This window comes from Macaca mulatta, chromosome 19 (assembly GCF_049350105.2).
Source record: "Macaca mulatta isolate MMU2019108-1 chromosome 19, T2T-MMU8v2.0, whole genome shotgun sequence".
NCBI classification, from domain to species: domain Eukaryota; kingdom Metazoa; phylum Chordata; class Mammalia; order Primates; family Cercopithecidae; genus Macaca; species Macaca mulatta.
Genome location: NC_133424.1, coordinates 11,841,421 through 11,856,526, shown reverse-complemented (window position 1 = coordinate 11,856,526; position 15,106 = coordinate 11,841,421). Strand labels below are relative to the sequence as shown.

Below are 15,106 nucleotides of genomic sequence, written 5' to 3'. Positions count from 1 at the left end.
GAGCTGAGATCACGCCATTGCACTCCAGCCTCGGTAACAAGAGAGAAACTCCGCCTCAAAAAAAGTGCTCACGCCCCTAATCCCAGCAATATGGGAACCCGAGGTGGGCAGATCACGAGGTCAGGAGATCAAGACCATCCTGGCTAGCATAGTGAAACCTCATCTCTACTAAAAACTACAAAAAATTAGCCGGGCATCGTGGGACGTGCCTGTAGTACCAGCTACTGGGGAGGCTGAGGCAGGAGAATCGCTTGAACCCAGGAGGCAGAGGTTGCCATGAGCCAAGATCGTGCCACTGCACTCCAGCCTGGGTGACAGAGCAAGACTCCATCTCAAAACAGAAAAAAGAGTATTGAAAATAAACACCATGAATATCTACTTTGTGATCATATTGTTTCTTTTTCTTTTTTCTTTTTTTTTTTACAGATAGGGTTTCACTTTGTCCCCCAGGCTGGAGTGAAGTGGTGTGATATAGCTCTGTGTAGCCTCCACCACCTGGGCTCAAGCAATTCTCACACCTCAGCCTCCCGAGTAGCTGGAACCACAGGTGTGAGCCGCCACGTCTGGGTCATATTGTTATTTGTTGTTATTCAAAAGGGAGATTCAAGGGCCGGGCACGGTGGCTGAAGCCTATAATCCCAGCACTTTGGGAGGCTGAGACGGGCGGATCACGAGGTCAGGAGATCGAGACCATCCTGGCTAACACGGTGAAACCCCATCTCTACTAAAAAATACAAAAAACTACCCGGGCGAGGTGGCGGGCGCCTGTAGTCCCAGCTACTCGGGAGGCTGAGGCAGGAGAATGGCGTGAACCCGGGAGGCGGAGATTGCAGTGAGCTGAGATCCGGCCACTACACTCCAGCCCGGGCGACAGAGCTAGACTCCGTCTCAAAAAAAAAAAAAAAACAAAAGGGAGATTCAATTTGCTTGCGGGAGGTGTTGGCCTCAATTGAGACTTTCTCAGAGGATGAGAAAAGTCCACAAAGGGGGCCTGGCACGGTGGTTCATGCCTGTAATCCTAGCACTTCAAGAGGCAGAGGTGAGTGGATCATCTGAGGTCAGGAGTTCGACACCAGCCTGACCACCGTGGAGAAACCCTGTCTGTACTAAAAATACAAAAATTAGCCAGGCGTGGCGGTGCATGCCTGTAATCCCAGCTACTTGGGAGGCTGAGGCATGAGAATTGCTTGAACCCAATAGGAGAGGCAGCAGTGAGCCAAGATGGCACCACTGCACTCCAGCCTGGGTGACAGAGCAAATCTCAAAAAAGAGAAATAAAAGTCAACAAAGGGGACCATTTCCTCCCTCAGGGCCCTTGTCAGAAATCATATCACCTCTTCACGGGTCCGGGAAAGAGGAAACCAGGTATCAAAGGGGAACTGGGTATATGTCCAGCCCAGTGCTGATGTGTCCATCCAAGGAAAGAAAAGTATGGTTTTCCCGACTCACGAGTCCTCACAATGACTTAGAGGTACCCATTTGACAGATAAGCAGAGAGTCTCAGGAGGGGCAGTTGGAGGACACAGGACACAGAAACAAGGCGTGTGCCGCACCTGTGAGGCAGCTCCTCATGTCCTTGGCCAGCAGCATGCCGTCCGGGCAGGTGCAGGTAAACTTGGGCGACTGGGGGTTGATCTGTGGGGCAGGTAGGCACAGATACTGGCAGCCGCCATTGCTCAGCGTGGTCCTCTCACACCAGTTCACTCCTGGGGCAGAAGAAGTGGAGTCAGGGCAGGAACCAGATCATCAGATAGACTAGAAGATTCCAGAAACTTCCAGAACATTCCAGAGTTTCCACAAGGAGGTTTCAAGGGGGGGTGGTGGGGCTGACCCACCCTTACCTCTTGGCTGGGTGAGGTTGTGGAAGAGGACCATATCCTCTGGGGACAGTAGGTTTTCGGCCAACAAATTGATATCAGAACCTGTGAGGCGGTTGGCACTGAAAATGGCTTCGTTGATGATATCTGTCCAAAATACTTTGTCCTAAACAGGCAGCAAGGAAGATGACAAATCCCATTAAACACTGGGATGAGATACAGGCCACCCTCTCTCCACAACTTGTTTGCTTGTTTGTTTTTTGAGACAGAATTTTACTCTTGTTGCCTAGGCTGGAGTACAGTGGCCCAGTCTCGGCTCACTGCAACCTCCACCTCCCGGGTTCAAACGATTATCCTGCTTCAGCCTCCCGAGTAGCTGGGATTACAAGCACATGCCACCACACCTGGCTAATTTTTTGTATTTTTAGTAGAGACGGGATTTCACCATGTTGGCCAGGCTGGATTCAAACTCCTGACCTCAGGCTATCCACCTGCCTCGGTCTCCCAAAGTGCTGGGATTACAAGCGTGAGCCACCATGCCTCACCCACAGCTAGCCCTTTTTTTTTTTTTTTTTTTTTTTTTTGAGACTAAGTCTTGCTCTGTCACCCAGGCTAGAGTGCAGTGGCACAATTTCGGCTCACTGCAATCTTAGCCTCCCAGGTTCAAGCGGCTCTCCTGCCTCAGCCTCCCGAGTAGCTGGGACTACAGGCGTGTGCCACCACACCTGGCTACTTTTTGTATTTTTAGTAGAGATGGGGTTTCACCATGTTGGCCTGGCTGGTCTCGAACTCCTGACCTCATGATCCACCTCCCTCAACCTCCCAAAGAGGTGGGATTATAGGCATGAGCCACCATGCCTGGCCCACAACTAGTTTTTAATTGTGGTAAAAATATACATAACATAAAATGTACCATCTCAGCTATTTGTAAGTGCACAGTTCAATGGCCTTAAGCAGATTCACACTGTTGTGCAAGTATCACCATCACCACCACCCATTTCCAGAAATTTTTTTCTTTTCTTTTCTTTTCTTTTTTTTTTTTTTGAGACAGAGTCCCACTCTGTCGCCCAGGCTGAAGTGCAGTGGCATGATCTTGGCTCACTGCAGCTTCCAACTCCTGGGATCAAGCAATTCTCATGGCTCGGTCTCTGGAGAACCCGGGATTACAGGTGCCTGCCACCACACCTGGCTACTTTTTGTATTTTTTGTAGAGACAGGGTTTCGTCATGTTGGCCAGGCTGGTCTCGCACTCCGGGACTCAAGTGATCCTCCTGCCTCAGCCTCCCAAAGTTCTGGGATTATAGGCGTAGGTTGCCGTGCCCAGTTTAAACCTCTTTTCTTTATAAATTACCCGGCCTCAGCTATTCCTTTACTAAAATGCAAATGGACGAACAGACCTGAGGGGACTCCACTTTTGGCTCTGGGTAATCATGCTGCCAGGAACGTGGGGTTATAAAATAATGCCATTTCCTTAGAGCAGGTTTCCCCATCGTGGCGGTATCTAGGGCCTGCTACTTCTCTGTTCTGGGCGTTCAGCAACGTCACTGGCCTCTACCCACTACATGCCAACAGTCTTCCCCATCAACTTGTGACAACCAAAAAATCTCTAGAAATCGCCAAATGTGCCCTGAGAGCCAAGATCACATGTGACCGAGGATCACTGCCTTTCACTGCTCTCAGTAAAAAGAATACAAAGCACCAGGCGCGGTGGCTCACGCCTGTAATCCCAGCCAGCACTTTGGGAGGCAGAGGCAGGTGGATCACCTGAGGTCGGGAGTTCGAGACCAGCCTGGCCAACATGGAGAAACCCTGTCTCTACTAAAAATACAAAATTAGCCGGGCATGGTGGTCCATGCCTATAATCCCAACTATTGGGGAGCCTGAGACAGGAGAATTGCTTGAACCTGGGAGGTGGAGGTTGCGGTGAGCTGAGATCACACCATTGCATTCCAGCCTGGGCAACAAGAGCGAAACTCCGTCTCAAAAAAAAAAAAAAAGAAAATAGAAATAACTCAGGTCTAAGACATCCTCCTAGTCATGACCAGTTTTCCGCATTCGTCTTGGCTTGAGTGATCTACACAGTCTGTGTCTATCTGCCATCTAAGTTCTTGCATCTCGTACGTAAGCCGCACCTCAAAGATGGCCAAGGAGAAGGGGTGGGCCAGCCTCTCTTTGTCCTCCAAGACGGTCTTCCGGTTGCCCCCGTTGACGTCGATGCTTGAGATGGAGTGAAGTTTAGAGTCAACCCAGTAGAGGCGGCCACTGGGGAAATCTAGAACACACAAGTGGATAAGGAGAGGTCACGTGCCGATGCCAGTCCCAGAGGGGCCTGCGGGCCTGGCCACGCTGATCCGGGCAGGAAGAACCCCCCAGGGACCCGGCAGAGGTACCTGGAGAGGCAGCTCCAACCATGTGTGATCCTGAACCCCTCCCCTGTGACGCCCTCTCCAACAGGCAGGTAGGGGAGCTGCAGGTCAGAAAAACCTCAGGGAGGCTGGGTACGGCGGCCCACGCCTGTCATCTTAGCAGTTTGGAAGACGGAGGTGGCAGGGACCCTTGCACCCTGGAGTTTGAGACCAGCCAGGCCAACATAACAAGACTGTGTCTCTTCCCCAAAATAAAATACAATTAGTCTGTGTGGTGGCACGTGTCTGTAGTCTCAGCTACTCAGGAGGGTGAGGCAGGAGGATCACTTGAGTCTGAGAGGTGGAGGCTGCAGTGAGCTACGATTGCGCCCCTGCACTCCAGCCTGGGTGACAGACCAAGACCTCATCTCAAAAAAAAGAAAAAACAAAGAAAAGAAAGAGGGACATCTTCAGGGAGCAGCTTGGGCTTGTCCCAGAGCCACCTGGCAACCCCCGTCCGTCCTTTAGCCTGTGCCCGGCCCTGGCTGGGACAGCCGTCCTGCGAACATACCTAGCGTGATGCCATTGGGCCACTCAATGTTTTCAGTCACCAACGAGTAGATGTCCACACCGTTCAGGCCCCCTTTCTTGATCTTGGCGGGAGTTCCCCAGTCAGTCCAGTACATGAAGCTGGTGGGAGGACAGAGAATAGCTGTGAGGCTGGAGGGTGGGAGAGGATCCCAGCCAACACGTGCAACGAATTCTGGCAGAAACAGCCAGGCTCAGGCTTGGGAAATAGCCCTGCTGGGAACCCCAAACTCCAAATATGGTTTGTTTGGGGTGTTTTTGAAACAGAGTCTGTCTCTGTCGCCCAAGCTGGAGTTCTGTGGCATGATCTCGGCTCGCTGCGACCTCCACCTTCCAGGTTCAAGCGATTCTCCTGCCTCAGCCTCCCGCGTAGCTGGGATTTCAGGCGCACGCCCCTACACCTGGCTACATTTTTGTATTTTTAGTAGAGATGGGGTTTCACCATGCTGGCCAGGCCCAGGAGGCTGAAATCAGAGGATTGCTTGAGCCCAGGAAGCTGAGGCTACAGTGAGCTATGATCACACCACTGCACTCCAGCCTGGGTGGCAGACTGAGACGCTACCTCGAAAGAAAAAGAAAGGAAGAAACACAAGAACACAAGCCACGCACAATGACTCGCGCCTGTAATCCTAACACTTTGGGAGGCCAAGGCAGGAGGATTGCTTGAGGCTAAGAGGTCAAGACCAGCCTGGACAACATAGTGAGACCTCATCTCTACTAAAAATAAAATAATTCAGCTGGGCGCAGTGATGTGCACCTGTGGTTCCAGCTACGTGGGAGGCTGAAGTGGGAGAATCGATTGATCCCGAGAGTTTGAGGCTGCAGTGAGCTCTGACTGCGCCACTGCGCTCCAGCCTCAGTGACAGAGCAACACCCTGTCTCAAAACAAACGATAAAAACAAACATGAGACCAGAACACACACACACACAACACACACAACATTTGTATCTGAGTGGAGACAGTCTGGAGTCTCTTTCCCGCTGGCCTGGCAGTTACGTGGCCAAACACACTGGGCCACACGTACCCCACCCATTGTTCTGTGGCAACAGTGAGCACTGTCTTGTTTAAAAGAGATCCAGGGTTGGGTTGGGCACAGTGGCTCACACCTGTAATCTCCGCTCTTTGGGAGGCTGAGGTGGGCGGATTACTTGAGGCTAGGCATTCAAGACCAGCCTAGCCAACATGGTGAAACCCAGTCGCTACTGAAAATACAAAAAATATCCCAGCACTTTGGGAGGCCGAGACGGGAGGATCACGAGGACAGGAGATTGAGACCATCCTGGCTAACACAGTGAAACTCCATCTCTACTAAAAAATACAAAAAACTAGCCGGGCGAGGTGGTGGGCGCCTGTAGTCCCAGCTACTCGGGAGGCTGAGGCAGGAGAATGGCGTGAACCCGGGAGGCGGAGCTTGCAGTGAGCTGAGATCCAGCCACTGCACTCCAGCCTGGGCGACAGAGCGAGACTCTATCTCAAAAAAAAAAAAAAAAAAAAGAAAATACAAAAAATTAGCCGGGTGTGGTGGTGCATGCTTCTAATCCCAATTAGTTGGGAGGTTGAGGCAGGAGAATCACTTGAACCTGGGAGGTGGAGTCTGCAATGAGCCAAGATCTTGCCACTGCAATCTAGCCTGGGCGACAAAGCAAGACTCCGCCTCAAAAAATAAAAAATAAAAACGGGGCCAGGTGCAGTGGCTCCCGCCTGTAATCCCAACACTTTGGGAGGCTGAGGAGGGCGGATCATGAGGTCAGGAGATCAAGACCATCCTGGCTAACACAGTGAAACCCCGTCTCTACTAAAAATACAAAAAATTAGCCAGTGGTGGCGGGCGCCTGTAGTCCCAGCTACTCGGGAGGCTGAGGCAGGAGACTGTCGTGAACTTGGGAGGCGGAGCTTGCAGTGAGCCTAGGTCAGACCACTGCACTCCAGCCTGGGTGACAGAGCGAGACTCTGTCTCAAAAAAAAATAAATAAGCCGGGTGCGGTGGCTCAAGCCTGTAATCCCAGCACTTTGGGAGGCCGAGACGGGCGGATCACGAGGTCAGGAGATCGAGACCAGCCTGGCTAACCTGGTGAAATGCCGTCTCTACTAAAAAATACAAAAAAACTAGCCGGGCGAGGTGGCGGGCGCCTGTGGTCCCAGCTACTCGGGAGGCTGAGGCAGGAGAATGGCGTAAACCCGGGAGGCGGAGCTTGCAGTGAGCTGAGATCCGGCCACTGTACTCCAGCCTGGGCGACAGAGCGAGACTCCATCTCAAAAAAATAATAATAAATAAATAAATAAATAAATAAATAAAAATAAAAAGGGACGCTGGCCCTAGCGGGCCCACCTTCCCCCGCAGGCAAGTTCTGTTCCATCTAAATGATGCTCTCTTCCCTGCTTTCCGCTGCCGGACACCGAGTGTGCCTTCTCCAGTGATCTCTGCCCGAGACCGAACATTCACCTCCTGATGGTGGCTGTGAGGACGGTGTGCATCCCAGCTTGTCAGCGCCTCACTGAAACTGAGGTGCCACCTCTCACGTGCTCAGGTGGCAGATGTCGCCTGACAGGTACAGAGTATGCCGGGCAGGCGGCAGGGGCGATGCTTCCTGCCAGGGGACACAGGTCAGAGTGCCTTGTCCCAGGAGCTGCTGAGTCAGCCACGGGCTTGGAAGATACCATTCTGGGGCCTAGCCACTAGCCACTAACCACTAACCACTAACCAGTTCTTTTTTTGTTTGTTTGTTTGAGACGGAGTCTCGCTCTGTCACCCAGGCTGGAGTGCAGCAGGGCTGTCTCGGCTCACTGCAACCTCCGCCTCCTGGGTTCAAGTGATTCTCCCACCTCAGCCTCCCGAGCAGCTGGGATTACAGGTGCACGTCACCACACCCGGCTAATTTTTGTATTTTTAGTAGAGATGAGGTTTCACCACGTTGGTCAGGCTGGTCTTGAACTCTTGACCTCAGATGATCCACCCTCCTCAGCCTCCCAAAGTGCTGGGATTACAGGCACTTTGAGCCACGATGCCCAGCCCATTAACCAGTTCCTGAAGCCCCTTCCTGCTCCCTCCCTTCCCTATGCACCACTCAGCGTCGTAGATACGCACCCATGAACAGGATCCACCACGATGGCCCTTGGCTTAGAGCCGTTCTCTCTGAATAACGTTTTCCTCTTCACACCCTTGGTATCCGCAACGGAGACGGTGCCCAGGACAGAGTCGGTCCAGTAGATGTTGCTGTGGATCCAGTCCACAGCCAGCCCGTCGGGGGCCTGGAGGTCCCTGCTGATGACGGTGTCGTAGGAGGAGACGCTGTGGGCTCTGTCAAGCTGGGTGCTGAGGCAGGAGGAGAGGAGGGCGTCAGGGCCGGGAGCCCTCATCTCATCTGTGGGCCAAGGCTGCAGGCAGGGGCGACGCTCACCTGTAGATCATTCTCTGGGACAGGTCGGACCAATAGATTCTATTGCTGGCCACCTCCGTGTCCAGAGCGACCACATTCCTCAGGTTGGGGATGAGGCTGGTGTACTCACTCCGGTCCAGCGTCATCTTCCTGACCTCGTGCCGGTTGGTGAAGATGAGATAGGCGATGGAGCCTGGGGACCCGGGGAGCAAGGTCAGGGGGGCAGAGGAAACCCGGCGATGGAACCGAGAGTGCCTCCCCGTCCCCTCGTGTCACCCTGCAGGGTGCAGCTGAGCCAGAGGAGGCACCCAGAAAAACAGGGTGGAAAAGAACTTCCTGATGGGAACAGGCACAGTGGAGCCCGCCTGTAATCCCAGCACTTTGGGAGGCTGAGGGAGGAGGATCACTTTTTCTGGGAGTGTAAAGGCTAGCCTGGGTAACACAATGAGACTTTATTGCCACAAAAAAAAAAAAAAAAACTTTGGCCAGGCACGGTGGCTCAAGCCTGTAATCCCAGCACTTTGGGAGGCTGAGGTGGGCGAATCACTTTATGTCAGGAGTTTGAGACCAGCCTGACCAATGTGGTGAAACCCCGTCTCTGGCCGGGCGCGGTGGCTCACGCCTGTAATCCCAGCACTTTGGGAGGCCGAGATGGGCGGATCACAAGGTCAGGAGATCGAGACCATCCTGGCTAACACGGTGAAACCCCGTCTCTACTAAAAGTACAAAAAACTAGCCGGGCGTGGTGGTGGGCGCCTGTAGTCCCAGCTACTCGGGAGGCTGAGGCAGGAGAATGGCGTAAACCCAGGAGGTGGAGGTTGTAGTGAGCCGAGTTCGCACCACTGCACTCCAGCCTGGGTGACAGAGCAAAGACTCCGTCTCAAAAAAAAAAAAAAAAAAAAAAAGAAACCCCGTCTCTACTAAACGTACAAAAACTAGCCACATTTGGTAATGGGAACCTGTAATCCCAGATACTTGGAAGGGTGAGGCAGGAGAATTGCTTGAACCTGGGATGTGGAGATTGCAGTGAGCCAAGATCGTGCCACTACATTCCACATTCCAGCCTGGGTGACTGAGACTCTGTCTCAAAAAAAACCAAAAAAAAAAAAAAAAATTACCCAGGTATGGTGGCACACGCCAGTAGTCCCAGCTACTCCAGAGGCTGAGGTAGCAGGATCGTGTGAACCCAGGAGGTCAAGGCTGCAGTGAGCTATGATGGAGGCTGCACTGCACTACAGGCTGGAAGACAGAGCAAGACCCTGTCTCTAAAAAACAATAATAGGCCGGGCGCGGTGGCTCAAGCCTGTAATCCCAGCACTTTGGGAGGCCGAGACGGGCGGATCACGAGGTCGGGAGATCGAGACCATCCTGGCTAACATGGTGAAATGCCGTCTCTACTAAAAAATACAAAAAACTAGCCGGGCGAGGTGGCGGGCGCCTGTAGTCCCAGCTACTGGGGAGGCTGAGGCAGGAGAATGGCGTAAACCCGGCAGGCGGAGCTTGCAGTGAGCTGAGATCCGGCCACTGCACTCCAGCCTGGGCGGCAGAGCGAGACTCCGTCTCAAAAAAAAAAAAAAAAAAAAAAAAAAACAATAATAGCCAGGTGTGGTGTCTGTAATCCTAGCACTTTGGGAAGCCAAGGCAGGAGGATCACTTGGGTTCAGGAATTTGAGACTAGCATGGCCAACATGGTGAAACCCTGTCTTTACTAAAAATATGAAAATTAGCTGGGCATGGTGGCATGCACCTGAGGTCCTGGCTACTCCGGAGGCCGACATGGGAGGATGAACCAATCCTCCTGGCCTCAAGCGATCCTCCCGCCTCAGCCTCCCGAGTAGCCTCAAGCGATCCTCCTGCCTCAGCCTCCAGAGTAGCCAGGACCACAGGTGTGCGGCACCACACCTGGCTAATTTTTTCTTTAACCCCTTGAAATCACTCCCCAGGTTGTCCCTGAAAGGAAAGCCGGTTCCTGTTCCATCAGCAGGGCTGAGGGTTTTGTTAACTGGATATTCCTAGAAACTAGGTTTTATGCAGTCATGCCCCTGGCAAGCCCAAGTCCTAACAGGGCAGCGGACTCTGCTGCCAGAGCCCTTGGGAGCAAACAGCCTCCTGGCCAGGGGATATGAGTCTGTGCAAAGTTCAGATGATGAAACTCCTCACCGTTTCTGCCTGCAAGGGGTGAGGCCGCCCCCACCCGCCGCCTTCCCATGCTCACCCACAGCTTTGCAGGCCTTGGTGTGGGGGTCCAGCTGGAAGCCTTCCTCACACTGGCACTTGTAGCTCCCCTCCAGGTTCACGCAGAGCTGGCTGCAGGTGTCGGGATCCTGACACTCATCGATATCTGGGAGGCAGAGAAAGAGGCTTGGTGGGGGGACTCCTCCCCAATGGCTAGAAACGGAGCAATGGGACCCAGGCCAAAACCCATATCTTCGAAGGCAGCCAGGGGACAGCCTGGCCTCTCAAAGGATGTAATCAAGGAAACAGCCAGGTGTCATCCCCAGCCATGATGTGACGTCACCACTCACCACAGGAACCCAACCAAGAGTGTGAAGCTGTATCAGCTGAAATTTCTCTTTTTTTTTTTTTTTTTTGACGGAGTTTCACTCTTGTTGCCCAGGCTGGAATGCAATGTCACAATCTCAGCTCACCGCAACCTCCGCCTCCCAGGTTCAAGTGATTCTCCTGCCTCAGCCTCCCCCGTAGCTGGGATTACAGGCGTGAGCCACCACGCCCAGCTAATTTTGTATTTTTAGTAGAGATGGGGTTTCTCCATGTTGGTAAGGCTGGTATCGAACTCCCGACCTCAGGTGATCCGCCCGTCTCGGCCTCCCAAAGTGTTGGGATTACAGGCGTGAGCCACCACGCCCGGCCTGAAATTTCTTTTTTTTTCTTTTTTTTTTTTTTTTTTGAGACAGAGTCTTGCTCTGTTGCCCAGGCTGGGGTGCAGTGGCCAGATCTCAGCTCACTGCAAGCTCCGCCTCCTGGGTTTAGACCATTCTCCTGCCTCAGCCTCCCGAGTAGCTGGGACTACAGGCGCCCGCCACCTCGCCCGGCTAGTTTTTTGTATTTTTTAGTAGAGACGGGGTTTCACCGTGTTAGCCAGGATGGTCTCGATCTCCTGACCTCGTGATCCGCCCGTCTCGGCCTCCCAAAGTGCTGGGATTACAGGCTTGAGCCACCGCGCCCGGCCGAAATTTCTTAATTATTAATCCCCAGAGACAAGAACCTCTGGCCAGCCAATGATAGTTTTCCATGTCTGTGGAATCTCATGAAGCCCTACTAACTGCTTTCAGGCCCACTTAACAGATGGGGAAACTGAGGCACGAGGGGTTTAGTCACCATGTGAGGAAATGCAGAGGAGGCCCAGGGCTCAGTCCCACCCGGGAATCACCTTCGCATCTTCGCTGGGCCACCAGCTGGAAGCCGTCGGGACACAGGCATTCGTAGCCGATCTTAAGGTCGTTGCAGATGTGGGAACAGCCACCGTTGTTGTCCAAGCATTCGTTGGTCCCTGTGCAGGGCCAGGGGACACAGACTGGTCACTCTCAGGCCCCCACCCATCCCTTCACTGCCAATCTTGGCTCACTACAACCTCTACCTCCCGGGTTCAAGTGATTCTCATACCTCAGCCTCCCGAGTAGCTGGGACTACAGGCATGCGCCACCATGCCCGACTACTAATTTTTTTGTATTTTTTAGCAGAGACGGGGTTTCTCTCTCTCTCTTTTTTTTTTTAGACGGAGTTTCACTCTTGTCGCCCAGGCTGGAGTGCAATGGCACGATCTCGGTTCACTGCAACCTCTGCCTCCTGGGTTCAAGTGATTCTCCTGCCTCAGCCTCCCAAGTAGCTGTGACTACAGGCACCCACCACCAAAACCGGCTAATTTTTTGTATTTTTACTAGAGATGGGGTTTCACCACCTTGGCCAGGCTGGTCTCGAACTCCTGACCTCAGGTGATCTGCCTGCCTTGGTCTCCTGAAGTTCTGGGATTACAGGCGTGAGCCACCACACTTGGCTCAGTGAAATAAGCCAGTCAAAAAAGGAAAATGCTGTCTGATTCCACTCAAAGGAGGTCCCTAGAGCCATCATAGAGACAGAAAGTAGAATGGTAGGTGCCAGGAGTTGGGGAGGGGATAGGGAGTGAGTGTTTCATGGGGACAGAGCTTCAGTTTGGGAACATAAAAGATTTCTGGGGCCAGGCGCGGTGGCTCATGCCTGTATTCCCAGCACTTTGGGAAGTCGAGGTGGGAGCATCACTTGAGGTCAGGAGTTCGAGACCAGCCGGGCCAACATGATGAAACCCAGTCCGTCTCTACTACAAATTCAAAATTTAGCTAGGCATGGTGGTGGGCACCTGTAATCCCAGCTACTCAGGGGGCTGAGGCAGGAGAATAACTTGAACCTGGGAGGTGGAGGTTGCCGTGAACAGAGATCACACCACTGCACTCCAGCCTGGGTGACAGAGTGAGACTCCATCACAAACAAAATTTTAAAAAAGAGTTCTGGAGATGGTGGTTGTGATGCTGTACAACAGTGTGAATGTGCTACTGGCACAGAACTGTGCACTTACTAAGGTTTAAGACGGTAAATTTTATATTACATGTTTTTTGCTGCAGTTTAAATATATGTATATAAAACAACAAAAGTCTGGGCGCTATAGCTCATGCCTATAATCCCAGAACTTTGGGAGACCAAGGCGGGCAGATAGCTTGAGCCCAGGAGTTCAAGACCTGCATGAGCAAACGATTTTTTGTTTGAGGCGGACTCTCACTCCGTCGCTCAGGCTGGAGTGCAGTGGTGGGACCTCGGCTCACTGCAACCTCCACTTCCTGCGTTCAAGCGATTCTCCTGCCTCAGCCTCCCGAGCAGCTGGGATTACAGACGCGCGGCACCACGCCTGGCTAATTTTTTATATTTTTAGTAGAGACGGGGTTTCACTATGTTAGCCAGGATGGTCTCGATCTCCTGACCTTGTGGTCTTCCCGCCTCGACCTCCCAAAGTACTGGGATCACAGCCGTGAACCATCCCGCCAGACCTAAAAATGGCTTTTCCATGTTTAAATACTTGAGAAGAAAAATAAAAATAAAAAGGGAAATCATTTTTGTGACACAAAACAGTTATACGGAATTCCAATTTCAGTGTCCATAAATAACATTTTCTGGGCCCACAGCCACATGTATTGGTTTGCGTTCTGTGGGTGGTGGTGTTCACCCAACAGCCATGTTGAGAAACTGCACCAGAGACCGTATGGCCCACAGTGTCCAAAATATTTACTGTTTTTTAGAGATAGGGTCCCTGACTCTATTGCCCAGATTGAAGTGTGGTGGTATGATCACAGCTCACTACAGCCTGCAGCTTCTGGGCCCAAGCGATCCTCCTTCCTCAAGCTTCTGAGTAGCTGAGACTACAGGAGTGTGCCGCCGTGCCCAGGCCCTCTCTGGTATATGACAGAGAAAACTTCCCACTGCGTTCTCTGTACTGTACGGTTATCCTAATAGGGTCTTTCAGCATCCACTACAGAGGGTTGGTAAAAAAAAAACAAAATCTCACCAGGACAAGGTGGCTCACGCCTGTAATCCCAGCACTTCAGGAGGTGGGTGGATCACTTGAGGTCAGGAGTTCGAGACCAGCCCGGCCAACATGGTGATACCCCAGCTCTACTAAAAATACAAAAATCAGTACAGCATGGTGGCATTCACCTGTAATCCCAGCTACTTGGGAGGCTGAGGCAGGAGAATTGCTTGAATCTGGTAGGTGGAGGTTGCACGGAGCCATGATCACGCCATTGTGCTCTAGCCTGGGAGACGGTGCGAGACTGTCTCAAAATAAAAAAAAGGAGCCCTTTGCACAGGGTGGGCAGCGTGGAGTTCCCAAAACCCTACAGCACTCATTTCTCAGTTCTATTCCTGGCTCCCCACAAACTCTGCAAGCCGCCTGCACCCTGACTCACCACACTCCTTGATGGGTTCATCTGACCAGTCCCGGCAGTCTCTAGCCATGTTGCAGACTTTGTCCAGGCTGATGCATTCGCCGCTGTGACACTTGAACTTGTTGGGCCCCTCGCAGAGTGTCACTGTGACAGCCAGAGAGAGGAAGGAGGAAGGTCAGGTGTGTCTGACCTGCAGTCTGCTTGGCGCTCATTCATATAATAGTTTATTCACATAAGAACGCATGCAAATGGACTCATTAAGAAAGCGCATCGGGTCCGGGCGCGGTGGCTCAAGCCTGTAGTCCCAGCACTTTGGGAGGCTGAGGCGGGCGGATCACGAGGTCAGGAGATCGAGACCATCCTGGCTGACACGGTGAAACCCCGTCTCTACTAAAAAATACAAAAAACTAGCCGGGCGAGGTGGCGGGCGCCTGTAGTCCCAGCTACTGGGGAGGCTGAGGCAGGAGAGTTGCGTGAACCCGGGAGGCGGAGCCTGCAGTGAGCTGAGATCCGGCCACTGCACTCCAGCCTGGGCGGCAGAGCGAGACTCCGTCTCAAAAAAAAAAAAAAAAAAAAAAAAAAAGAAAGCGCATCGGGCACAGAGGTTTGCGCCTGTAATCCCAGCACTTTGGGAGGCCGAGGCAGGCAGATCGCTTGAGCCCAGGAGTTCGAGACAAGCCTGGGCAATATGGTAAAACCGCATCTCTACTAAAAATACAAAACAATGAGGCCTGGGGTGGTGGCTCATACCTGTAATCCCAGCACTTTGGGAGACCAAGGCAGGTGGATCACCTGAGGACAGGAGTTCAAGACCAGCCTGGCCAACATGGTGTAACCCTGTCTCTAATAAAAATACAAAAAATTAGCCTGGCATGGTGGCATATGCTTTGAATCTCAGCTACTCGGGAGGCTGAGGCAGGAGAATCACTGGAACCCCAGAGGCAGAGGCTGCCGTGAGCTGTGATTGTGCCACACTACTCCAGCCTGGGTGACAGAGCGAGGCTCCATCTAAAAACAAAGGAAGTGAGGCTCTGGGAACTCAGGTCAC

At 52.6% G+C, this 15,106-nt stretch overlaps 1 protein-coding gene across 42 annotated transcripts in view; it reads right to left on the bottom strand.

The window, feature by feature from the left end:
• Nucleotides 1–15,106, bottom strand: part of LDLR (low density lipoprotein receptor) — a 45,138-nt gene that overhangs the window by 13,103 nt on the left and 16,929 nt on the right. For 41 of the 42 annotated variants that reach the window (XM_077975763.1, XM_077975765.1, XM_077975767.1 and 38 more), the window contains 9 exon segments: nt 14,080–14,202; nt 11,520–11,639; nt 10,344–10,469; nt 8,150–8,321; nt 7,837–8,064; nt 4,734–4,852; nt 3,950–4,089; nt 1,842–1,983; nt 1,554–1,706 (listed from right to left, as the gene is read on the bottom strand). In XM_077975763.1, coding sequence (XP_077831889.1) covers nt 1,554–1,706; nt 1,842–1,983; nt 3,950–4,089; nt 4,734–4,852; nt 7,837–8,064; nt 8,150–8,321; nt 10,344–10,469; nt 11,520–11,639; nt 14,080–14,202 — 1,323 coding nt within the window. 42 annotated transcript variants of the gene reach the window in all.